General features: G+C 62.0%; 1 protein-coding gene and 1 pseudogene across 2 annotated transcripts in view; one reads left to right on the forward strand and one right to left on the reverse strand.

The window, feature by feature from the left end:
* Positions 1-646: 646 nt before the first annotated feature.
* Positions 647-24824, reverse strand: part of TPPP (tubulin polymerization promoting protein) — a 35840-nt gene continuing 11662 nt past the window's right edge. For both annotated transcript variants that reach the window (XM_054488103.1, XM_054488104.1), the window contains 3 exons: positions 19554-19868; positions 7476-7629; positions 647-6796 (listed from right to left, as the gene is read on the reverse strand). In XM_054488103.1, coding sequence (XP_054344078.1) covers positions 6602-6796; positions 7476-7629; positions 19554-19864 — 660 coding nt within the window. In that variant the 5' untranslated portion in view covers positions 19865-19868 and the 3' untranslated portion in view covers positions 647-6601. The remainder of the gene's footprint in view (positions 6797-7475; positions 7630-19553; positions 19869-24824) is intronic.
* On the forward strand, positions 9142-12199 carry LOC134739624 (uncharacterized; annotated as a pseudogene).

Raw genomic sequence — 24824 nt, forward strand, 5'->3', positions numbered from 1 at the left:
CCATGCTCCTGTTCTGCTCACCTGTGGGGGTTCCCAAGTATTTTTATGAAACATTTTAATCTCACAAAGTATTGATATAGCCACTGTTAATTTGGAGTTATTGACCTATTTATTCTCTTTGCTCCACTTGCTTCACAGACCAGACATGCCATTTGAGATCACCTTTGCTTTCTGCATTTAGAATTTCTTTTAACGTCTGCTGGTGGCAAATTCTCTTTTCATTGTCCAAAAATGCCTTTATTGTATCCTCATTTTGGAAAACTGTTTCGCTGGGCTAGTATCTCAGGTTGGCTTTTTTTTTTTATAGCAGCCTGTGATGACATCGTCCTGTTTTGGAGGGCTGTGGTGGTGTTCACAGTGTTCATGTCCATTCCCCTTGAATCTAGACCCCACCCAGGGCTACACCAGGGCTAGACCAGGACTCAACACCTGACAGATGGCTGGTCCGCCTGCTCCTCCTTCACAGTCCTCCTGTCTGGATGAGGAAGCGAGAGACTCCCTCAGGCAAAGGGGACACAAGGCCCTCGGCCCTGTGAGCTTCAGCCCAGTGGAGGCACTCAGCACACTCCCCACCTGGGGCCCCTCCAGTACCCGTCCTCTGTTATCACCTGTTACAGACACGTGTGCTCCAAGGAACAGAGAAATCCATGTTTTAACACCTTTATTTGTCACTTTACCAACTTGACACACAATGTTAACGACAGCAGACACAGGGGCAGTGTGCACACAGACACGAGCTGTTTCACTACAGGTTTGCAAGCCAGGCTCAACAGCAAGTCCAACAGGCAACACCACGCCTCTCACCTGCAGGAGGGACAGCAGGGCCACCCCACCCTGCGGACGTCCCCGGTGAGTGCGGTTTAGACGTCGGCAGAAGTGCCTTTCAGAGTCAGAACAGCCATGACGTGGACATCACCCGTCACACTGATAAAGTGATGCGCTCAGTACTCCCTAATGTTAATCACACAGTGTAAAAATATATTGCACATATATATATATATATATAAATTTGTTTCCCTTCCTTGAAAAAAACTTAGTACAAACTAGTAGTTACACGATCCCTTTCAAGTTTCTCTTGAGTTGTGCAGATTTCCTTTGTGGTTTGGCTTGGTTTAGTTTTTTAAGAGGTGGAAAGAAAGAAGTAAAGCATCTCGATGTGCCCAGGACTCCCCATCACATGCCCGGGGACAGACGCTGCACCCTGGACCGCCAGAGCTCACCAAGTGTTCAGTAGTAAGAGGAGGAAAGATGCAGGTTCAGTGTTTGAAGGACGTTCTAGCCTATTGATACCATCACGGCCCAGCCTCATTGTCCCCCTGTGCCATCCCCTCGTGGTGTGTGCTGTGGGGTGGGAGGGTGGCCAGTGCACGCGTGATTGCCCACAGAAGGAGATGAGCTGGGCCAGTAGAGGGACAGATAAGTGTCCAGGGCTAAGGCGTCTCCATCTCAACTCCTCCCCACTCCACTTGTACAGCAGAAGGGGCCACAGGCATGCGTGAGCACACAGGACAGGCCCTGTGCCAACAAAACACCATTCACAAAAGCAGGCAGCTGCAGCAGTCCAGGACAGGGGCTAGGGTAGGAGGTGACGCCCACGCAGGGCTGCTGTGGTCGGCCTCGAGCTGGCATCCCTGGGGCCCGGGATGGAGCGGCACCGACAGGCAAGTGGGGCGGCCACAGGACGTGATGCCAGCCCAACTCCACCATCTGTGCCCAAACTTGGATAGGATATTAGAAGGTGTAAAAATAGTCCAGTATAAATATATATCTTCTGCTACAATATTTTAAACATATAATTTGAACTTTAATTTTGGTAACACTAACTGTTAGGAACACTACCTGGTTGCTTATCCTACAGCAGTAAATAAAAATAAGTATCTGGTGTGAACAGTCTTCTCAACGCTCTCCCTCTGCCTTTCTCCTTTCCTGATGCTGAGACACGATCAGCGCTGTCCTCCCGACAGAACCTGTCCCTGTGTCCTGGTGTCACCCCTGACAGAACCTGTCCCTGTGTCCTGGTGTCACCCCCAACAGAACCTCTCCCTCTCTCCTCGTGTCACCCCGACAGAACCTGTCCCTCTCTCCTGGTGTCACCCAACAGAACCTGTCCCTGTGTCCTAGCGTCACCCCCGACAGAACCTGTCCCACTCTCCTGGTGTCACCCCAACAGAACCTGTCCCTGTGTCCTGGTGTCACCCCCAACAGAACCTGTCCCTCTCTCCTTGTGTCACCCACTGACAGAACCTGTCCCTATCTCTTGTCACCCCCGACAGAACCTGTCCCTCTCTCCTGGTGTCACCCCCAACAGAACCTGTCCCTCTCCTGGTGCCACCCACTGACAGAACCTGTCCCTGTGTCCTGGTGTCACCCCCGACAGAACCTGTCCCTGTGTCCCGGTGTCACCCTGACAGAACCTGTCCTTGTGTCCTGGTGTCACCCCCGACAGAACCTGTCCCTCTCTGTGTCACCCACTGACAGAACCTGTCCCTATCTCTTGTCACCCCCAACAGAACCTGTCCCTGTGTCCCGGTGTCACCCCGACAGAACCTGTCCCTGTGTCCCGGTGTCACCGCGACAGAACCTGTCCTTGTGTCCTGGTGTCACCCCCGACAGAACCTGTCTCTCTCTCCTCATGTCACCCACTGACAGAACCTGTCCCTCTCTCCTCATGTCACCCGACAGAACCTGTCCCTGTGTCCTGGTGTCACCCCCGACAACCTGTCCCACTCTCCTGGTGTCACCCCAACAGAACCTGTCCCTCTCTCCTGGTGTCACCCCCGACAGAACCTGTCCCTCTCCTGGTGTCACCCCCAACAGAACCTATCCCTCTCTCCTGGTGTCACCCCCCCAGAGAACCTGTCCCTCTCGCCTGGTGTCACCCCCGACAGAACCTGTCCTTGTGTCCTGGTGTCACCCCCAAGAGAACCTGTCCCTCTCTCCTCGTGTCACCCACTGACAGAACCTGTCCCTCTCTCCTGGTGTCACCCCCAACAGAACCTGTCCCTGTGTCCTGGTGTCACCCTGCAGAACCTGTCCCTCTCTCCTCTTGTCACCCCGACAGAACCTGTCCTTCTCTCCTGGTGTCACCCCCGACAGAACCTGTCCCTCTCTGCTGGTGTCACCCCCCCCCCCGAACCTGTCCCTATCTCCTCTTGTCACCCCCGACAGAACCTGTCCCTCTCTCCTGGTGTCACCGCCCCCCACAGAACCTGTCTGTCTCTCCTGGTGTCATCCCCCACAGAACCTGTCCCTGCGTCCTGCTGTCACCCCTACAGAACCTGTCTCTTTGTCCTGGTGTCACCCTGACAGAACCTGTCCCTCTCTCCTGGTTTGCAGGTTGTGCAGTTTGTTATTCACAAATACACATTTATTTTCTGTTGAACCATGGTTAGTAGAAGCTAATTGGCAGCGCATAAAAACATGCAGAAGAGAACACACACCTGCCTGAATTCACGATATTCAGAAACTGACTGAGGAAGATGCACGGGTCTGTTATGTGCAGTGGGGCTGCCGTCCAAACAATGTTCTGTGTTCGGAGGCGGCACACAGATGCGATTACGGATTCCACAGACAAGTTGTAACTGACAATGGTGACAGCTATGTCCTCGTGACTTTTTGCTACCCCTCCTGGCCAGGTGACAGAGATGGCAGCCGAGTGGGTGTTTTCAAAGATTCGCTTTGGAGCCGAGCGGAGAAGGGTGCTCTCCTGGCTCCCGCGTGTCTGAGGAAAGCCTGGAGGCTGCTGGGGGAGGGTGGGACCCCGGAGTGGCCGTGCCTGTGACTCGTGGGCACCAACCCTGGAAGTGTGGAGGGAGAGTGGGGGCGTGGGGCCTCTCCCTCCAGGATCCTAGGGTGCTCCAGGCCAGGACGGGCTGGTGCCACAGCAGCCTCGATCTCATTCGTGAAACCCACAGGCGTGTCCTAGGGTTCAGGATGCACGCCACGATTTTCCTCAGAGTGAAGGGACCACTTCTGTGAAGGAGCTCACCTCCGGGGGCCAAGATGGGAGCCACGAGCCCCGCCGCTCCGGCCGCTCCAGCCAGGTCTGGGAAGGGCTGTGGTGAGTTGGTGCTCGCCGCGTGGACGAGGTGACCCGTCGGTGACGGCCTGCTCCCTGCGAGGTCGGGTGGTGCCCGGGCTGGGCGGAGGCACTTCTCGTGCTCAGGGCCGGTTTCTGGTGTGCTCCCGATGCGCTTGGCTCTTTTCTCGAGGCCGTTCTTGTCTGAGGCCAACCAGGGACCAGGACGCTGCCTCCTGGTGCCCAGCGCCTCTCCTCAGTGTCCCTCGTCCCCACAGACCGGAGCAGGGCCTGGCGAGCCTCTGTGCCTGCTGTGTGGTGTGAGGACCCGCGGACCCCAACCCGCCCGTCCCTCCGTCCTGACCCGGCGCCAGGCTCAGCTCCAGGGCGAGGGCCTCTGGAGTCACTTTCATTCTGCGTGGCTTGGCCGTGACTGTGGGGACCGGGCTGCCCACAGACGGAAAAAAAGGAGAAATGCAGCCTGGGACCAGGAGACGCAGCCCAGGGTGGAGCTGCGCTGGGGCCAGGGAGGCCAAGGAGGGCAGGAGTCTGAGGGTGTAAGGGTGCCAGGGTCTTCCGGGTCTCAGGCTTCGGGACCTGGGGAGCCACCCTGTTTGGTGAGCACTCGTCCTCGGCCTCTTCAGCACAAGGGCTTTGGAGTTGTGATGGGCTGTGATCAGGTGATTCTGGTGGCCGCTCGTCTGTGATCGGGCAATTCCGGTGACCGCTCGTCTGTGATCGGGTGATTCCGCACTGCACATTCAGAGTTGTTTTCAAATGTTTCCGCACATTAGTTCTGCCTTTCACACGCGGTCCAGCCAGGTTCAGCGGGGGCACAGGGCTGGGCTTGGGCACCCCCTGCCTTCCCCAGGCTGGTGAGGTGACATCCTAAAGGAGCCACGAAGCCTGAGGTCCATTTTTCCTTGGTCTTTATTGCCAGGCACCATGAACTTCCCAGCCCTGCCATGGAAGCTACCTGCCAGGTCCTCCCCATCCTCAGGTGGAGGCTTCTCTGTTGAGGGGCCTCGGAGACCCCTAGCCCTCAGTGGACCATGCTGGCTGGGAGCTCCGCCCTGGGGCTCCTGCTCTGCTCAGGTAGGGGGAGTCCTTCCACGGGGCTGTGGCTGCAGCAGGTGCACTCTTGGGAGTCGGGGAGGCGGGTGGCGCTCATGCGTGCCAGTGAGGGAGGTGCCTCGCCGTCCTCCTGTACTGTGAGCGTGGCCCTGGGCAGCCCCCTGCCCTGGCCAGAGCCTGACCATAGCCACGGGCTAACAGGCTGTGGAAGAGTTTCCTCAAGACTGCCGCAGGCTCATCCGCAGGTAGACTCCAGAACCACGGCCCAGCAGGTCACACGTGCGGCTGTGGCTGTGTGCATGCCAAGGGACAGTGGCAGTGTGCCATTGTGACGGCAGGTGGCCACACCCATCAGCCTCCCCAGGAGGGAGCAGGAGCGGCGGCTTCTCCCCAGGTGCAGACAGGCAAGGGCGGGCCACCTGGGTGTGTCCTGGCAGTGTGGAGTGTCCTGGATGGGCTCTGCTCAGCCCCCTGCTGGCAGAGAAACCCCCACAGACACTGCAGGCCTGGGGGTCCTCCCTAGTGTCCTGCTCTCCGGGGGGGTCGGGGGGGTTGGCCAGGAGAGGTTAGGCCAAGCCATTTCGGGAGAGTTGAAGAAGATGCTTGGGCTGTGGCAATGGGAGGTCTGCGAGCAAACAGGGTGCAGCTAGCGAGGACGGGCGAGCGGGAGGGCCGGGCAGAGGCCCTGTCACGCGATGAGGCGAGGAGTGTCTCGGCACTTCGTGTCTCTTGCCTGGCAACACCACGGGGACCAGACATTCTGAATCTTCCCAGACCCGCTCTGAGAACACAGGCAGCCACCGCATCTTCTCAGGAAAGCAAAGCGAGCCTGCTCCACCTTCACAGTCCAAGCCACTGTGGTCAGCCGGGAAGCCGCCCACTACCCCCCACAGCTTTCCTTTTACCAAGGTTGCCCTTGGCACAGAGCTGGCCTGTAGGCATGTGTGCACACGTGTGTCCATGTGACCGGCTTCCCCACACATGTGCCAGGTGCCCAGCACCCCCGCCAGGTGGCCTCACTCTGCCCTCTGCCCAGGAAAGCAGGAAGGCCCCGTGGTGTCCGCTGCATGCAGGACAGGCCTCGGGCCCACAGACACCTCCCACGTTCGGTGTGGGGCCAACTCCGTGTTAGTTGCCTGCTGGTTGGGGTTAGCTCCTGCCGCCCTCAGGGCTCCTGGAAGGTGTCTGCCGCTCAGGAGGTCAGCACAGCCTCCTGTTGCCATGACAGCCAGCTCCCTTAAAACGCCCCTTTGACCTGCAAACCACGTGCCCAGTGTGGTGTGATCCGCGAGACACTTTGGAAATGGCTGAGGATGAGGCAGGTGTATTAGGAGGGTCAGTGAACTGGGGCCCAAGCCTGGTTTGAGAGGGGAGTGCTGGGGGCATCCGGCAGGAGGAGGGGCACCCGTCTGAGTTCTGCCCCAGTGAGCACAGGAATGTAATGAAGTGCGAGGTGACAGAGTCCCTGCTCCGGGGACACCGGCAGTGCCACGGGGCATGGAGCGGGGGCTACTTGCCCCCTTGCACCTTCTGGTCGTAGGTGCCTGCGTGCTTGTAGCCGGACACATAGCCCGACTCGTCCACCAGGTCCACGCGGCCAGCCTTGCCCTTGCCCTTGCCAGAGGGGTCGAAGCGCTCCTTGTGGGAGCCCGTGAACTTGGTGGTGTCCGTGAGCCTTGACACGGTGGGCGACGAGATGGCTTTCTGCAAGAGGAGCGGGAGGAAGGGGGCAGGCGAGTTGGGAGCCAGGTGAGGCCAGCAGGTGAAGTGGCTGTGCCCTGGGCAGGTCTCCCAGCGGTGGGGCAGTGGGCAAGGGGCATAAACCCTGGGATTTATGCCCCTTTTAATTTTAATTCTTATTTTTACCTCTCCTGACCCTGGGGCAGCCTTGGGCCGGCGGGGTGTCACGACCCTAACAATTGCCCAGGTCCACCTGGTGTTTATGCAGTTGGGGACCCCACCACCTGCACCCTCAAAGGGAAGGGGCTGTCAGAACAGCCAGGCCCCACCCACCAGGCTACGCCCCCCCCAATCCATGCCCCTTCAGACCAAGCCTCCCCAGACCCCCCAAGGCCATGCCCACCTGGCCATGCCTCCCAGGACCCACCCACCCCCTCCCAGGCCAAGCCCCCAGTCCATGCCCTTCCTGACCACGCCTCCCCAGGCCTCACCCTCCAGGCTATGCCCCATTCATGCCCCTTCTGACCACACCTCCTCAGACCCCACACCAGGCCATGCCCTCCTGACCACGCCTCCCAGGGCCCACCCCCCCAGGCCACGCCCCCAATCAGGTCCCTTCTGACCACCCCTCCCCCAGGCACCACCCACCTTCCAGGCCCCGCCCCCACCCCCCAGGCCCCGCCTTCCACCTCGCCCTGCTCACCGTCACCCCTGAGATGATGGGCGCCTTGCCCTCGATGAGCCTGTGCACCTCGCGAACGGCCTCCTCGCTGCTCTTGTCTTTGAATCGCTTCTTGGCGAGCTCCTCCAGCGCCTCCTGGAACTGCTCAAAGGTGATGGTCCGGCAAGACTTCCCTCTGCAGGGGCACAGGCGACTTAGGGCTGGGCGCTGGTCGGCCCAGGGCTGCCCTCCCCACACGTGGGTCCGAGCAGAGCTGGACGGCCATGGCCCAGCAGCCCACAGGCTTCACCCGCAGGCGGCCGCCCTGGTATCGCTGCAAATCCAAACCGTCTTGGAAGAAAGCTTGGCGGAAGCAGGTCCTCTATGAAGCTGGATGCTCACACGGTCCTGCAGGCCGCTCTGACACAGGGTGTGTGCGGGTCTGCACTCTGCTGGGGCGGTGCGGGAGGCCATTAGGCAGCGGAGCCCACCTCCTCCTCCCGGGGCAACCACAGCCCCGCCCAGCTGCGCCGGGAGTTGGAGGTCCTAGGACCTGCTGGGGCCCGGGCTCTGCCTGTGTGTGTTGGGGTCCTAGGTGGAGGTGTCCCCTACACAGGAACATGGTTAGGAGGGGCCGCCGCCCCCGGACACTTGGCAGCATGGGTGCAGGCCCACGCCTCAGACGCCCTGGCTCCAGAACCCGCCAGGCGGCCCGGCTGTACCCCTGCACTGTCCTGGCCTCAGAGGTGCAGAGCCCGGTGGGCCGAAGGTGCCGTGAGCAGCTTCTGGTCACGCAACACGCTGCGTCTAAACACACTCCACGCCTTGCAACATCCTCCCACCACAGGCCATTCAGGCAATTTCAGAGGATTCTAAACTGACTCTTGGTCTTTTATATAATAATTCTAATTACAAAACATTTTTCTCCTCAGACCAGATATACCACAACTAACCCAAAGTGGGGTTTTTCAGTGTTTAAAACGAGATCCAGTGGATGAGGCTCAGCTCTGCAAAAGGCACCTGCATTTCACCAGGGAAGCCTCTGGACGGCGCGAGAAAGGCTGCACCCAGCAGGCCAAGCATTGTAAGGGCACTACCAGCTGCAGAATCCACAGTGACCAAGAGTCAGGAGACAAATGACCCATAAAACCCCAGCAAGCCTTTCCAGAAGTCAATGAGCAGAGGGCCTAGAATAGCCAAAACGATTTCAAGAAATGAGAACAGAGTCCGAGGACTGACTACCCAACTCCAAAGCTCATCGAGGCTTGACTGCAAAGTGGCAGCGACGTGGGCACGGGCACGCGGCCAGCCCTGCAGCCCAGGGGGAGTCTGGCTCAGCCACACGCACGCAGCCCCCCAATGTCCACAGGTGCAGAGGCAAGCCAGAGAGAAAGGACTGTTTCTTCCACAAGTGGAGCTGGAACAACTGGTGATCCCTGCGCAAATTAAAATGCACTTTGGTCTATACTGCACACTATATACAAAACTAACTCAAAATAGATGACAGTCCTAATTATGAAACTAAAACAAACTTCTAGAAGAACACCAAAGAGAAGATCTCTGTGACCTAGGGTTAGGCGAAGATTTCTTACAAATGGCAACAAAACATGGCCTGTAGTGGAACAAATGGATGAACTGGACTTCATCAAAACGTTCGAAACTGTGCTCTCAGAAGACACCGTTAAGGGAATGAGAAGACAAGCCACAGACTAGGAGACATGCCTGAGAAAGAACATGTCTCTGAGATACACAAAGAAACCTTAAAACTCAGCAGTGAGAAAAAAAAATCCATGTGAAAAACGGGCAGAATATTTGAAGCAGACACCACCAGAGAAGACACGGGCATGCGGACAAGCACGCGGAGAGGGGTCCGCGTGGGCGCCGTCGGGGGAGTGCGGACAAGCACGCGGAGAGGGGTCCGCGTGGGCGCCGTCGGGGGAGTGCGGACAAGCACGCAGAGAGGGATCCGCGTGGGCGCCGTCGGGGGAGTGCGGACAAGCAGGCGGAGAGGGGTCCGCGTGGGCGCCGTCGGGGGAGTGCGGACAAGCAGGCGGAGAGGGGTCCGCGTGGGCGCCGTCGGGGGAGTGGGAACAAGCTCGCGGAGAGGGGGCCGCGTGGGCGCCCTTGGGGGAGTGCGGACAAGCACGCGGAGAGGGGGCCGCGTGGGCACCGTTGGGGGAGTGTGGACAAGCACGCGGAGAGGGGGCCGCGTGGGCGCCGTCGGGGGAGTGCGGACAAGCACGCGGAGAGGGGGCCGCGTGGGCGCCCTTGGGGGAGTGCGGACAAGCACACGGAGAGGGGGCCGCGTGGGCGCCCGTCGGGGGAGTGGGGACAAGCACGCGGAGAGGGGGCCGCGTGGGCGCCCTTGGGGGAGTGCGGACAAGCAGGCGGAGAGGGGGCCGCGTGGGCGCCGTCGGGGGAGTGGGAACAAGCTCGCGGAGAGGGGGCCGCGTGGGCGCCGTCGGGGGAGTGCGGACAAGCAGGCGGAGAGGGGGCCGCGTGGGCGCCGTCGGGGGAGTGGGAACAAGCTCGCGGAGAGGGGGCCGCGTGGGCGCCGTCGGGGGAGTGGGGACAAGCACGCGGAGAGGGGGCCGCGTGGGCGCCGTCGGGGGAGTGGGGACAAGCACGCGGAGAGGGGGCCGCGTGGGCGCCGTCGGGGGAGTGGGGACAAGCACGCGGAGAGGGGGCCGCGTGGGCGCCCTCAGGGGAATGGGGATGGAAACGACAGCGAGGCCCCTGCGCACTCTCCAGGGGGCTCAGACACTCAAATAAACAAACTGCCGGCACCTCGAGCTGAGCAGGCCGCGGGGTGGGGGGCGTGCTCATCCACAGACGGCCAAGCAACGCGGCAGAGCCAGTGTGGACAGCTTCTCACAGCCAAAGGCGGCCCAGCAGTCCCGTTCCTGGGTCCTTGCTCAAGAGAAATGAAAACAGGCTCACACATAAACGCAAATGTTTACCACTGTTCTTCTCGCAGTCACCAAACCCCAAACAATCCAGTGCCCTTCAGCAGTGGCCAGACCACGGTGCTGTGATGCGTGCGCACGTGGACAGCAACCCATCCCTGGAGAACAAGCCCAGGATATGCACCCAACGCGGTGGGTGCCAAGTGACCGGGCTTGGAGCCAGGCACGGAGGTGCTGCTGGGTGATTCCCAGAACCCAAGGCGGATGCTGTGTTTAAACAGCACCTGAGGGTTCCCACACACTTTACACGCGTGTCCTGAAGACACAACAGACACCATCATCAGCGCTGAGCCAAAGGAGAAGAAATCCCACTCAGAAACACACCAAGTGCTCAGGGTCCCACAGCTCAGACCCTCACGCCTCATGGGGTCCCAGGGAGAGGAGCAGAGGCCTCGCTGTGGCCGGAGGTGGGTATGGGGAGACAGAGCCCCAGGGCAGGGCCTGGACTGCTGAGGACAGCCACACAGGGCACATTCCAGACCCCCGTCATAGGGCGCTGTTGTCCAACAGCATCCCCCAGGGGGCGCTGGTGAGCCGGGTGAGCTGGAGGTGTTGTGAGCAGCTCCATGGCTTGGGGGTCCACAGTGTTGGGGGTGGATTTAGCCCCTTGACGCACTCAGCCTGGACACCCGCACATTCCCTGTGGTGCTAGAGGAGCCAGGCCACCCCAGGCAGCCCACAGTGCCTGGAACTGACAGTGCCCATTGGGCCCTGTGGGGGTGTTGACTCTCTAGGGCCCTTGGGGCCTCTGTCTGTCCTGGGCCGTCAAAGGCTCTCCTGTCTTCTATTCACACCCTGCCCAAGCTGACATGCGGACGCCAGGCCTGACTGCCAGCCTGGTGACCAGTGCTGAGGCACGCAGCCCTTTCTGACGGCCTCGGAGCCAGGCACCACCAGCATGAGTCACTCGGCAGGAGGGGGATGGCTGAGGGGGCTCCCCCATAAGAGGCGACATTCAGATCCGGACACCTGCTCTGCCCATTCCCCGAGTGTCTTGGGGAAAGGGCGCCTGGGTCTCTGCCCCACACGGGCGGGGAGCTCTCCCCAGGAGACCCGGGTGCCCTCCGCCTGGGGCAGTCCTCAGGAGTTCTAGGACAGCAGTACCTGCCTCTTCCCCAGAGACATTAGTCTGGCTGCCCGGCTGTCCTGACACAGAGTGGGCCTGTTCTCCAGAGACCAGGGTGCTGGAGGAGCCTCCGAGTGTGGAGCTCGGCATCCTCATTGCCCATGCGCTCCCCAGCCCAGCGCCCTGCCCCGAAGCCGGCCCAGCAGGACGCAGCCGCTGCTCACACACAATGCCCTGCGGGGCCTGGACTTGCTTCCCAGGCTCTGAGTCCCCTGGCCTCTGGGCCTGGCTTGGTCTCAGGGACACTGGGACCCAGCCTGGGGCCTCCAGGAGCTGGGCTCAGGCCAGGACAGCCCTCTGAGGACCGAGGCCTGTTCCTCCGGGGCAGACGTCACAGGCCCCGCTGGGCTTGGGACTGTGCATCCAGCACCCTTGTGAATCAGGAATGACCTCCCAGGGTGCCCTCTCTGAGGGGCGGGGGCTGGCGGGCGAGGTGACAGCTTGCTGTTCGGGTTCCGGAGAAAGCTACCAGCTCCCCTGGGCTCTCTGGGCCTGCAGCTGCTGTGGCTGGAGTGCCCTGTCCAGAGGCTGCCGCAGGTGGGAAGCTGGGGGCTGTGGAGGGGAATCTCGGGGGAAACAGCCTCTCCCTGTACTTAGGCGAGTCCGAGAGTGAGGGGCTGCGGCTGCCCCAGGGCACCAACGTCTGGGATCTTCCATTAGCTCCTGAGACCTGAGGAGGCTGGGAAGGAACCCCTGGCTGGTGGGCCCCGCGGGGGGAGGGGGGCTTCTGGGGAGGCTCCTGCCTGGTAGGGATGCGGCCTTAGGAGAGCCCTGTCTGGCGTCACCGTCCTGCACGTCGCTCCGAGTTCTCACTGCTCCAGGAGGGTCCAGTGTTCCCGTTCCAGCAGAACCCAGCCTTGGGGTCCCCCATGCCTGTTGGCTGCCCCTGCCTCCCCCAAGCCCCAGCAAGATACAGAGGACCTAGAGCAACGTTTCCTGGGGCCGGCAGTGGTCGGTGGCAGGCCCTCCAGACCCTGCCCATTCTCCCCTCACAGGTGACTCCACCAGCAGCTGAGCACTGAGGCTTTTCCCCTCATCTCAGGAAACCAGAGCCCTTCCTGCACCCCACTCAGCTCAGAGGATGGATGGCAACGTCCACTGGGCCACGGCAGCTCAGGCCCCAGGGTGGGCTGAGAGCCAGGACCCTCCCACTGCTGTGCCAGCTCTAACCCCAGGCATGCCCACCATGAAGCCCCCACACAGCCGGTCGGGGGGCTGCCTGAGCTCCGGAGGTCTGGCTACCGAAGGTCCCCTCCTGCCTGAGGGGCCGCCTGGGATCAGCCCACTGTCTCCCTCTGGGTGCACACCCTGAGCTTGCTCCTAATTTTGTGTGGCCGCCAGCCTTTTTGTTTTCCTGGGGCGGGGGGGGGGGGGGGGCGCGTGTGTAGTCACCGCCCTGTGGACATCGCTAGGAAGAGGTGGCCCTTGGTGGGATGTGGACTTGGGGCTCAGAGGGACCCCGGGCAGATGTGTGGGGCCCGACCTTTTCTAGGGGGCCCCAGGAGCTCGGCTGCCTCCATCCACCCCAGTCTCAGCCTGGGCAGGGCTTGGGTCTGTGCACCTGAGGTCAGTTTCTGGCTGTTTGGAGGTCACCCTCTCAAATGACCTGTGTTGCCTGGTCAGGCTCATGGGGCAAAGTGGACAGCCAAGGCCACACCCACCACTGGCCAAGCACAGAAGAGACGGGTGCCTGTCGCCGCACAGTGCTCTGGGGATTGCCGGTGCTGCCGGGCCTGCAGGCCACAGGAGCCACAGGTCTTGACTGTGAGGCCACGGCGCCACAAGCTCATGAACCCTTAGCCACAGACGCACCCATGGCCGAGGGACCCCCCCCCCCGCCCGCCGCAGGGGCTCCACTCTGCAGAAGCCACGTTCATCCTGCCCTGCCAGGGGTGGCCACTAGAGGCTCCCCAAAGACAGAACTGGCCCCAGGGCTCCAAAGCCACCGAGTGCAAGCCTGGGACAGGGTGGTACGCACAGCAATGGAAGGACAGGGTTGGGTGTGGGGAGTGCAGCCCACCCTTCCCCGGGGCTGGGTACCACGGGGGAGGGGGAGGGGAGCATGCAGCCCTGATGCTCCTGGCCCCTTCCAGGGGAGCTGATGCCCGCTTTTCTGGAATGGACAGACAGGAGGACGTCACACACACTGCTCTGAGGACCTCACCTGCCCTGTGGCAGCTGCCCTCCAAACACACTGTGACCTGGATTCTCTCCAAACCCGGGTGTTGCTCCTGGGAGGTGGTTGGGTCGGTTTCCGTACTGGGAGCAGTCTGAAGACTTTAGGACAAAGTGTTCTGCCGGCCCTCCATGCTCGGGGTGACCACAGGCCCCAGTGCCGGCTGGCTGGGGGGGTATACCAGGCTCAGCAGCCCTCCACGCTCGCGGCAACCACAGACCCCAGGGAGCCTGGCCCTGCTGTTCTCAGTCCCCCACTGGCCCTGGCTTCCTTCTAACCAGCGTCCAGGTATCAGTCTAACCCCCAAGCCAAGCCACCACCCAGTATCCGCCCAGGTGTCTACAGGAAACGTCAGTGCATTTACTTGGGAAAACACACCACACCCAGCACACAATCGTGGGTCCTGGGGGAGGCCAGGGCTCCCAGCGAGCCGAGACCGCAGCCCAGCCCTCCTTCCTCTGCCTCGTCGGCTGGGTGCCCCCACCTGAGCTAGATGGACCCGCAGGGGGCCAGTGAGCAAGGCTGGCAGACCCTCGCCCAGAGGATGGTGGTGTTCGGTGCAGGTGGGGAGGCAGCAGCTGAGCCTGACTCCAGGGGTCCTGAGGCACCCATGGCACGGGCCCCTCCCCAGGCTCGAGGAGGCGCTAGGAGATTCACTGTCCATGGTTCTACCGGGCCCCACTCCCACCGCCCGTGGTCCGGTCCCGCTTGTGCACCTCATGCCTCCATTAATTAATATTTTAAAGCTGCCACTGCGCGCTCTTTGCAGGAGGGAGTCATTGTCTGGGTTAACAGTAGTCTTCAACAAAAACCTGGCGTAAGGCTGCAAGAAATTTGTTTAAGATTTAACACATAGTAACATCAAAACAAACAAGCGCTGCCATGGCAACGAGGACTAAACAAAGGCTCGCAGATACCCCGAGCTGGCGCCACGCCGGTGGAGCCATGGCAACCTGCCCTGAAAACAGAAATCGGTGGGCCTTTTCTCCACACGTCCTGTCAGAGTCAGCAGCTTTCTGCAGTACCGAAGGCCGCTTCCTCACAGTCCCCAAGCTCCTGAGGGAGGCAGAGGCTCCCACAAGTGACAGTGGGCACCCCCTCCCCGAAATGCAAAACAAAAGCAACCCAACACCCCCAGGCCTGCTGCCACCACCCCTTGCTTTTCCCGGAAATCAAAGGAAAATCTCTAGTGTCCCCAACCCCTCCTGGTGGCCCTGCCCCCCTCTCTCTTCCTGAGACAAGGGTGTGAGTTTAGGCCCCTTGGTCCTGCACACCTGGGAGGTCAGGATCCCGTGCCAGGATCATAGGGACCCCCCCGAGGGGAGTCCAGGCTGCAGGAGGGAAGGACAGTTTGAGGGTGGGAGAGAGGAAGAGGTGGAGGCAGACCTGGGGAAGCCCAGGGTCACAGGGGTCTGCGGCTGCAGGTGAATGGGGAGGTGGGGAGGTCAGAATCCCTCAGCCTCCCCTCAGGCCAGGGTCCCGGTCCTGGCCACCTGAGCTGCTGCCCGCAGGACAATCTCCCACACGGTGCCCAGCCAGCCGACCAGGCTGCCCAGGACTGGGTCTCAGCCTCAACCCCTCCCTGGGCTTGGGCCACAGCTGTCTGCTCCCCCAGACCTTGACCCTCATGGTCAGCCAAGGCTGGCACACCCCAAGGCTGGTCCTGGGCTCCACACTGGGGAGGTGGCTGTGCTGGAGCAGGGGGCCAAGCTTTAGCCCCCAAGTGCCTGAGCAGCTCCAGCCCTGCCTCTGAGAACAGGCCCAGACCAGCTGGGGCTCCTCCGGCCTTCTGGGGTGCCAGCACCCCCACAAGCAGGTAGGACTCCCATCATTCTCCAAATGAGCCACAGCCACCCAGCCCCACCCACCGCAGGGAGAGTTCTGCATGTGTGTGCAGGTGTGTGCAGGCATGTGTGTGCACATGTGGCCATGTGCACACACACATGCGCCATAGTTTGAAGGCAACTTTCTGCAGAAGGAATCACACCCTGCACCACACTTGGTGTGTCCGGGCCAGCGCCGAGGCTGTGTGCATGGGGCCGACCCTGCAGGGCTGATGGCCCCTGGACAGGCTCTTCCCACCTCCCACCCAGCCCTTCTAGGAGCTTCACCCACAAGCACCATCTCCACACCGCTTTGCCCCGGGTCTGGTCCTGTGTATCCTGGAACACACATTGGGCGGCACAGAGGGTACCCAGGGACTCGTCCCAGATGTGCCCACATGCCGAAGCCTGCTGAGGAGCAGCTGCCAGGGCCCAGGAGCACGGGGCTGGGATCCATGAAGGGGCTGGGTCCCCTCCAAAGAAGGACACCTGAGGGGGAGGAGGAGCACTGGGGGCACAGGGACCCTGGTGGCCAAGGGGAGGAGCCTGCCCTGCCCGTGCCCACGCAGGCTCTGGACACGGCGGCCGCACCACGAACCCCACCTGCCGCTGCATGGGCTAAATATAGCCGACCCAGTTTCCCTCTCCCGGTCCGTGTGCCCGGGACACGTCCCCTTGGCAGAGTGAGTTCTGGGCTCAGGACAAGGGCACTGTCTGTGCCAGAGGCTCTGGCCCCTGACCTCCTGGGCACAGCCCAGGTCAGTGCCGCCTGCCCATGGCTGTTGATCCACCAGAGCGGCCCTGGTCACCAGGACCTGCCAGCAGCTGGCTGGGGCCATCTACACAGGCCCACACCGCATAGCCCGCTGCTGCAGGAGGCTGCAGGTTTCCAGTAGGGGATGGCGGGCTGGTCTGTCCTCCAGGCAGCAGCTGGCATAAGCCCTGTGGATGATGTGGGAGCTCCAGCGAGCCTGTGGGAGCTGCCCCTCGCCAAAGAGCCCATAAGCAGGGCCTGTACCGCGGATCCAGGTGCCAGTCGCCTCGGCCACAGTCCTGAGGGAGGTGCAGCCCTGAGTCAGTCCACGAAGGATCTGTGGCTGGGGGGGGCAGTGAGGGGGGCACTGTGCGGCCAGGGGTGCAGTATGGCCGGGGGTGCAGTATGGCTGGGGGTACAGCACGGGGGGTGCAGTGTGGCCGGGGATGCAGCGTGGGGGGTACAGTGTGGCCGGGGGTGCAGTGTGGCCGGGAGTGCAGTATGGCTGGGGGTACAGCACAGGCGGTGCAGTGTGACCGGGGATGCAGCGTGGGGGGTACAGTGTGGCTGGGGGTGCAGCACGGGGGGCTGCAGTGTGGCCGGGCTTGCAGTGTGACCAGGGGTGCAGCACGGAGGGGGCAGTGTGGCCAGGGGTGCAGTGTGGCCTGGGGTGCAGTGTGGCTGGGGGTGCAGCATGGGGGGCTGCAGTGTGACCAGGGGGGCAGTGTGTCCAGGAGTGCAGTGTGGCTGGGGGTGCAGCATGGGGGGCTGCAGTGTGACCAGGGGGGCAGTGTGTCCAGGAGTGCAGTGTGGCTGGGGGTGCAGCATGGGGGGCTGCAGTGTGACCAGGGGTGCAGTGTGGCCAGGAGTGCAGTGTGGCTGGGGATGCAGCATGGGGGGGCTGCAGTGTGACCAGGGGTGCAGCACGGAGGGGTGCAGTGTGGCCAGGGGTGCAGTGTGGCCGGGGGTGCAGTGTGGCTGGGGGTGCAGCATGGGGGGTGCAGTGTGACCAGGGGTGCAGTGTGGCCGGGGGTGCAGTGTGGCTGGGGGTGCAGCATGGAGGGCTGCATTGTGGCCGGGCTTGCAGTGTGACCAGGGGTGCAGCACGGAGGGGGCAGTGTGGCCGGGGGTGCAGCACGGGGGGCTGCAGTGTGACCAGGGGTGCAGTGTGGCAGGGGGTGCAGCATGGGGGGCTGCAGTGTGACCAGGGGTGCAGTGTGGCTGGGGGTGCAGCATGGGGGGCTGCAGTGTGACCAGGGGTGCAGTGTGACCAGGGGTGCAGTGTGGCTGGGGGTGCAGCATGGGGGGCTGCAGTGTGACCAGGGCTGCAGTGTGACCAGGGGTGCAGTGTGACCAGGGGTGCAGCACGGAGGGTGCAGTGTGGCCGGGGGTGCAGTGCCAGAGGTGCAGGCTGTCGGACGGACCCTTGCGGGCTGAGCCCCAGCCCTTGTTGGGGACCTGCTGGTCCCCTTGCTCTGGCAGGCTCCTTATGCCTTCCTGGTCTCCAGAGGCCCCAGGGATGGGTGGTCCTTGGTTAGTGTGGGCTTCGACTGCCAACGTGTCAGCAAATGATGGCCCCGTCTGAGGCTGGGGAGCACAAGGCTTCGTGACTACCTGCCCAGAGGGGCCAGCCACAGCCTCCTCTCACACCGGCCGATGGCTGCGCCCATGAGGACGCTGAGGCTGGGAAGCCACCAGGGAGGTTGGCGGGGCCACTGGGACTGGACAGGGTCAAGGATGAGACCAGCTCGCACCCGGGGCCCTGGATGGAGCCTCCCCTCCAGCTTCTCTGGGACTGAGGCTGGGAGCTGTCAGGAAGACAAACAGGACTCGCTGGCCCTGGTTGCCCCTGCTGTCCCCTAGATCTGGGGGAGCCTGCAAGGCAGTCGGCTGGAGAGAGGGTCCGGGTTCAGGCATCCTTCTGAGCGGTTTCACGGCTTTTCTAGCATAACTTTCCAAACCCCAAACGCCCTCGGATGCACTCAGATGTGCCGTACACAACAGGAAGCTCAGCAGGACATGCACAGTCCAGGAACATGCACGACCCAGGAGACACCCAAGACCCAGGGGACATGTGTGACCCGGGAGACACATGTGACATCGCCACGGAGCACAGCAGAGATGGCACAGCTGCAAAGGCCACGGCGCCCACCCAGAGCTGGTAGATGGGGCAATGGCGCCGCAGAGGTGGGCCCCACAGCCTTCAGCACGGGGGCGTCTGAGCCATGGCCCGGCGCAGAGCAGGAAGGCGGCAGGAGCTCTGAGATGAGAGAGGTGATGAGGTTGTGGCAATGTAGGAATGAAATACATCACATCGGCCGCAAGTGGACAAGGTGCAAACCACTGAAATAAAGCCATTACCACACAGGCGGACAGGACAGGGCTGGACACGGGGCTCGGGGAGAAACGCTGCTTTTCTCAGGCGCGATCATGGTGGGGTGTCGGGACATGAGGTGAAATGTGCCGGGGCATGTGAGGGTGCCTCAGTGTGCTTCCCGGCGTTTGTCCAGGAGAAAACAGACAATGCATGACACAGCAACAGAAGTGCACACATGACACAGAAACGCACGTGCACACACGACGCAGAAATGTGCACACGTGCACACACAACGCAGACAACGCAAATGGCATGATGCGGTTTCAAGGTGGCGGCCAGAGCCGCCTCCTTGGTGCCCTTTGCCATTTTGGCGCCCGTGGGAATCCTGGGATAGAAGTACAGCAGCACAAAGGCTTTGGGAGGGGCTGGGGGACACCTGAACGGCCAGCTACATGCACGGGGACACAAGCATCCAACCTCTGAGACTCAGCCCCTGAGCCAGCCCACGGAGGGTCGGGAGCTCTGCCCGCCAGCAGCCACCTGCCCCTCCAGGCTCCAGGCAGGCACTGCCCCCACTCCTGGAGAAGCCCAGTGATCCCAGTCACAGCTCCCTGACTCCGGGGAGCAGCATTCACCCCGAGTCTGCTCTGAGGCCAGACACCCCCTCATAGGCCACCCCCCATGCCGAAACCCTACACGCCCACGGGGCTGAGAGGAGCCAGGGCTGCCGCTCAGGACTCTGCACCGAGAGGTCCAGCAATGCCCGGACCCCTGCTCCCTGGGGGCCCAGATGGCACGTTCAGGCTCCCACATCTGGGCTGCTTCTGAGAAGGGCAGGGTCTTGAAGCACAACGCCCTCCACTCCCCACGGCCCACTCCCCACAGAACCCACCCGGGGGCTCAGGGCCGCAGACCCCCGTAAGTCAGGTTCCTCGGCCCGTGAGCCCAGCGCACTCACTTGATCTTGCTGAAGACGATGTCCACGTCAGTGACAGTCACGTTCCTGCCGTCGATCACCTGGCAGTCCTTGCACAGCTTCGACCAGTTCTTGCCATGCATCTCCCTCCCGGTGGCCCTGGTGTCCCCGTGTACAGCAAAGCGCCGGAAGGCCTCCTCCAGGGCACTGAGCTCAGGGGATGCAGCTGCCCCCTCACTGGCACCCTCCGATTCCAGCGACAGCCTCTTGGCCGCCCGGTCCTTCGAGGGGTCCCCCGGGGACTTGGGGGGCGTCCTGTTGGCAGCTTTGGCGGGCTTGGCCTTGTCAGCCATGTTGCTGTGGAGGAAGGAGAGGAGAAAGGGGTCACCCAGGCCATTTCCCAGCTGACCGGGGTGCAGCCCAGGAGACCCCGCCATACCAACAAGCACCAGGACGTGGCAAGGGCTGAGATGGGCAGGCCTCCTGGGGCTGGGCGTGAGGCCCCTCAGACGCTTGGAGCCAGCTGCCCCGTAGGCACACGTGTCCAGCCCCGGGCAGAGCAGAGCCAAGCGAGGCCTTGCCCACTGCCGTCATTGGGGCAAGGACCCCCTAAGCCAGATAAAGCCAGCAGCACGCAGAGCCCAGGGTGGGAGCTGAGCTGGGTGCCAGGGGCTCCAGGCCGAGGAGGCTCAGGGTGTGACTGGCAGCATCAGAGCCTATCCCGGGTCCCCTCCCCGCCACAGTTCCACTGTCCCTCCTGTGGACGCCCGCTCTGCAGCTCTGGAGGACACCTCGGGATCACACCCTCCCCGGGGTCTGTGACGTGGCACCTTCCTCCGGAGGGTCCACAGCAGTCGCGTGACAGCTGCTCCCTCCCCAGTGCAGAGCCTCTGACCTTAGATGGAGCTTTAGGCTGGGGAGGGTGCGTGATGGCCCTGGGGGCACCTCACGATGCTCTTCCCAGGAGCCCTGGGCCTGCCGAGCCCACGGTGGCCCCGGCCAGGGGAGGGGACTGTGAGTGTGCAGGGCTGAGGCAGTGGTGGGGGCACTGGTGTCAGGGCACAGGGACGCCCTCTGGACTTTGTAAGGCGCCCGCCCCCAGAGCAGGCGGCTGGGCCATGGGGTTGAGAAGACTGAGGGGTGCCACCCAGGCAGGGCTCGGGGACGCAGGGCTATGCCACAGGGCGGGGCTGCCGAGGCCACCTCCCCACCACGCATGAGCTCCGGTGAGACCTAGTCAGGCCCTGAAGGACTCAGAGTGAGGTGCTGGACTCAGGGCACGACAGCTGCTTCCCCAAGGGGCCTGGACGCCAGCTCAGCTGTCAGCACTGCACTGAGAGCTGAACACGGCCTCTGCCCACAGACACAAGAGCCGGTGGGAGGGTCCGTGCCGAGGACACAGGTAGGTGTCCCAACTCTGGGACTCACAAAGCCCTCTCAGATTTGGAGTTCTCAGCACCAGTCATGGCCAAAGTGTGGCTCTGTCATCGTGGGGGTCCTGAGTGTGACCCCTGCTGAACTTGAGATCCCACAAATTCCCCCAAAACAGCCAGAAAAAAATCCAGGGGCACTCCCTACACAGAGGACCTTAAGGGCCTCAGGCCCCACCCACTCACCCCTTTCCCTGGAAGGCACGAAAAATGCAGATGCCAACCCAGTGGAGGACGCAGGGGCAGGATCCTGGTGGGGGCAGGGCCGCGTAGGGGCGGGATCCTGGGGGTGGAAGGGCCGGGTCGGGTGTCCAAGCCAGGAACAGTTTCCAGTTTTATCGCTGACACCATTTCTTTGTCTGAAACAGGAGCTTCTTACAGGCCTGGCTTGTGTTTCCCCTGGGCCTCTGCAGCAGGGGTTGCTGGACAGGAGGAGCGGTTGGGAAATTACCAGAAGCAATGGCGGGTTTTGTGAGCACCCAGAACAGTGGTGGGCGTGCAGGTCAGAGAGAAAGAACCTTCTGGGATGCTTCAAACTCAGGGCTGCGTTCTGTGGTCTCATCTCCTGTGGGGACGCGCCTGAACAGAGACCCTTATTCATACACCTCAGCGAGTCATCTGAGAACCTGCACCCCGTGGGGCCCGCCTGGGAGCAAAGGGATGAGGGAAGCCCCTCGGAGCCACCTTCAGGGCTCACGCAGGACGTCCCAGCCCATCAGCACGTGCTTTGCACGAGTTTTTGGATAAGCTTGGAGGTTGGCCTTGGAGGGCTGAGCGGGACATAAACCGTCCTGCCCTCATGAGGCCTATCAGTTGGGACAAGTGATAAATAAACAAGGCAATGAAACATCAGGCAGCGAGGAGTGAAGAGGAGAAACTGAGGCAGGTCAGAGGGAGGCCAGCAGGCAATTTCAGACCCGGCGGAAGAGAACGTGCATGAGCAGAGATGCGGGCAGGTGAGAGTCACGGTGCGTGAGAACGGTCCAGCCTGCGGCCCCTGCGCCAAGGTGTCCCTGAGCCCCTGCTGGGCAGGCACCACCTGTGCTGGGCTCAGCCCCTCTCAGCACAGCAAGCAGCATGAGACGGCATGCATGAAAGCATGGTGGGGGCCGTGGGGGACAGGGCAGAAAGGAACAGGTCAGGCCATTGCCAGATCTACCGAAGACAGACACTGGCCTCAAACGTTCTGATGAAAAATGCTTCGGGCCGGGACTTGGATACCCACGTCCACTGTCCCACTCACGCTGAGGGGAGCGAGGCCACCTGCAGTGGGTGTGAGCTCAGAGATGGGGCCACATCCCCTGCGGAGGGTGCTTGGTGACTCTGGGCTTCCCAGGAAGACGAGGGTGACAGCCGTCAACAGCCGAGAAGAAGGAGTAGATGCAGGAACCCATGGCCATCACACGGGAGTGAGGCCACGGGCGCTTGGGAGGGCTGAGAACCAGGCCCAGGAGGTTCTAGAGGGAAAAGTGGAACCCGTTCCAACTCAGCCCTGGCCTTTCTGCACCAAGGGGTAGAGCAGTGCCGACCTCAGACGCCAGCTGCCAGAAATGCTTCTAAAGCCCGCCTCTGTGTGGGGTGTGTGCTGAGGAGTCTCACACGGGGACTTGTCTCAGATCCCATCCGAGCTTCACTGTTCTAGGTTCTTGTAGTTTTGTTTTACCTCAAACATGCATTAGCTCAACAAAATATTTTTTAAAAAGTGTTTAAACTAAAAATGACAGAATGAATTAGGCGCGACGTGCCGCTGTGGGAAGACAGCCAGGCTGCTGCTGGGTCTGGAGGAGCAGGACGCGGGCCACAGACCCGGAGCAGGAGCGGAGGAGACGGGAGCCGCACTGTCTGGATCGCTTCATTAGACCCACGTGCTGTTTCCACAATGACGGTAATAAGAATACATTTAATTTTAAGAGAATTTGGAGGTGTCAGATGGACAATGAGCCTGGGCGGGCGCCTCTCCCTTGGCGCTCTCCACCGAGCATGGCATGCAGCTGTGCCAGCTGCTTCTCCTTGGACAGGTGTCCTCCACTTTCCCACAGATTCTGGGTGCAGCGCACCTGAGCCCTGAGTGCAGACCCTCACACCGTTTCCCCCAGAGGCTCTGCTCTTTCACCATGAGGGAAAAGAAGGTTGTGTAGCAGAAGAGACTCCAGGAAGACAAACTGCTCACCCAGGGGTCAAAGGACAAGCTCCAGGCATGTACCCACCATCTCCACGCGTGTGCCCTGAGCCCCCAGGGGGTCCTTCTGCACTCCCAGACCTGTGCCCACCATCCCACATGTGCCCTGCATTCCCAGGCCTGTGGCTTGCATCCAGGTGTGCACCTGCACCCTCTCCCACTGGCCAGCACCTCCCAGGTAGGAGGGACGTGCCCAGCCCTGCCCTGACCCAGGTGCCTGCTCACAGCACATGCCCCTTCCCTGGCCAGGCCCCACAGGAGCCCAAGTGGGGCCCAGCCAGGAACTGCTTGGAGGCTGAGCCCACCCCACTCGCGCCCCCACCTCCAGGGCCAGGACCTGCTTGGAGGCTGAGCCCACCTCACTCCCACCCATCCCCAGCACCTCCCCGGGAAGTCAGGAGGATGGCGCCTATGGGCTCACCCACAGGTGTGGGCAAGACTGTGTTGTCCAACTGGCATCTTCAAAACAGGCTTGGAGAGGGCAGAAGACGAGGGCAGAGGTGGCACCACAGACCTCAGAGTGGGGCAGACAGAGGCAGACCCCAGAGGGCGGCTGTCCTGGGGAACGAAGCGTCCTCGCTGGCCGGGGAACACCTGTCCCAGGGGCGTCACCAGTTCCAAGGACTCGGCCACCCAGGCGGGGCTTTGTCCCAGACACCCCAGGCCACCTTGGCCCCAACCCCACCAGCTGTCCCTGTTCCCAAGAGGCCCCAGGGAAAATCACCTGGGCCCCATTTGTCAGAATGAATCTCCTGGGAAATGCCTTCAGACTGGACGCTGGACTGCCAGAAGCCAAACCTACAGAAAAGCTGCCAGAACAGAAGTGACAGGGCTGGAGAAACAGCAGCCCCAGCCTCTGATCACGGAGCTGTCCAGGGGCTGGAAACCCGGGTGTCCCTGTGGCATCAGTAAGCAGGGCCAGGGGCCAGGCACTAGGACCGACCAGGGCTCTGTCACTAGGAACAGGGGTCTCTCACTTGGGCCAGGGGATTCTCACTAGGACCAGGGGTCTGTCAGTCACTAGGGCCGGGGCCTGTCCCTTGGGCCTGGAGCCTGTTACTAGGAGCTGGGGTCTCTGTCACTAGGGCCAGGGGTCGGCCCCTTGGGCCTGCAGCCTGTAACTAGGGCCTGGGGTCTCTGTCACTAGGGCCAGCTGCTGTTCTAAAGGTAGCAGCAGCCTCGGTGCTCCCTTGTTCATTGCCCACGCCCACGCAGGGGTGGCACCAACAGAGCCTACACGATCGCTCTCCACGTGGACGGCTGTGGGGTGGCTGAGCCTTGCTGGTGGAGGAGGCTGGTGGACAGGCCGTGCTCACATCAACAGCAGCGCCGGGTCAGAGGTGGAGGCAGGAGCCACGGAGCCAGTGGGAGTCACCACCCCTCTCAGCTCATCACCCCTCCCTGGCGCCTGAGACCCCAGAGTCAGCCCTCGGCCCTGCTCAGGCTCTGGCTTCCCTGAGAACCTCTGTCCTGGTCACAAGTGTCCTGCAGGCCCCCTGGGTTGTGCTGGGCTGGACCAGGCCAGGGTGTGACCTCTGACAGCTCCACCTGCCCTGGAGAAGCCACCAGGAGCTTCTACAGCTGCACCCTCCAGCTCGCTCCCAGGCAAGTGCCCATGGTGGGACAGCTGCTTGCGCCTCAGTCTTCTCATCCTTGAAGGGGTGCGGCCCCCTCCCCATCTCCCTCACACCCGACGGCCTCATG

Source organism: Pongo pygmaeus, chromosome 4 (genome assembly GCF_028885625.2).
Source record: "Pongo pygmaeus isolate AG05252 chromosome 4, NHGRI_mPonPyg2-v2.0_pri, whole genome shotgun sequence".
Classification (NCBI taxonomy): domain Eukaryota; kingdom Metazoa; phylum Chordata; class Mammalia; order Primates; family Hominidae; genus Pongo; species Pongo pygmaeus.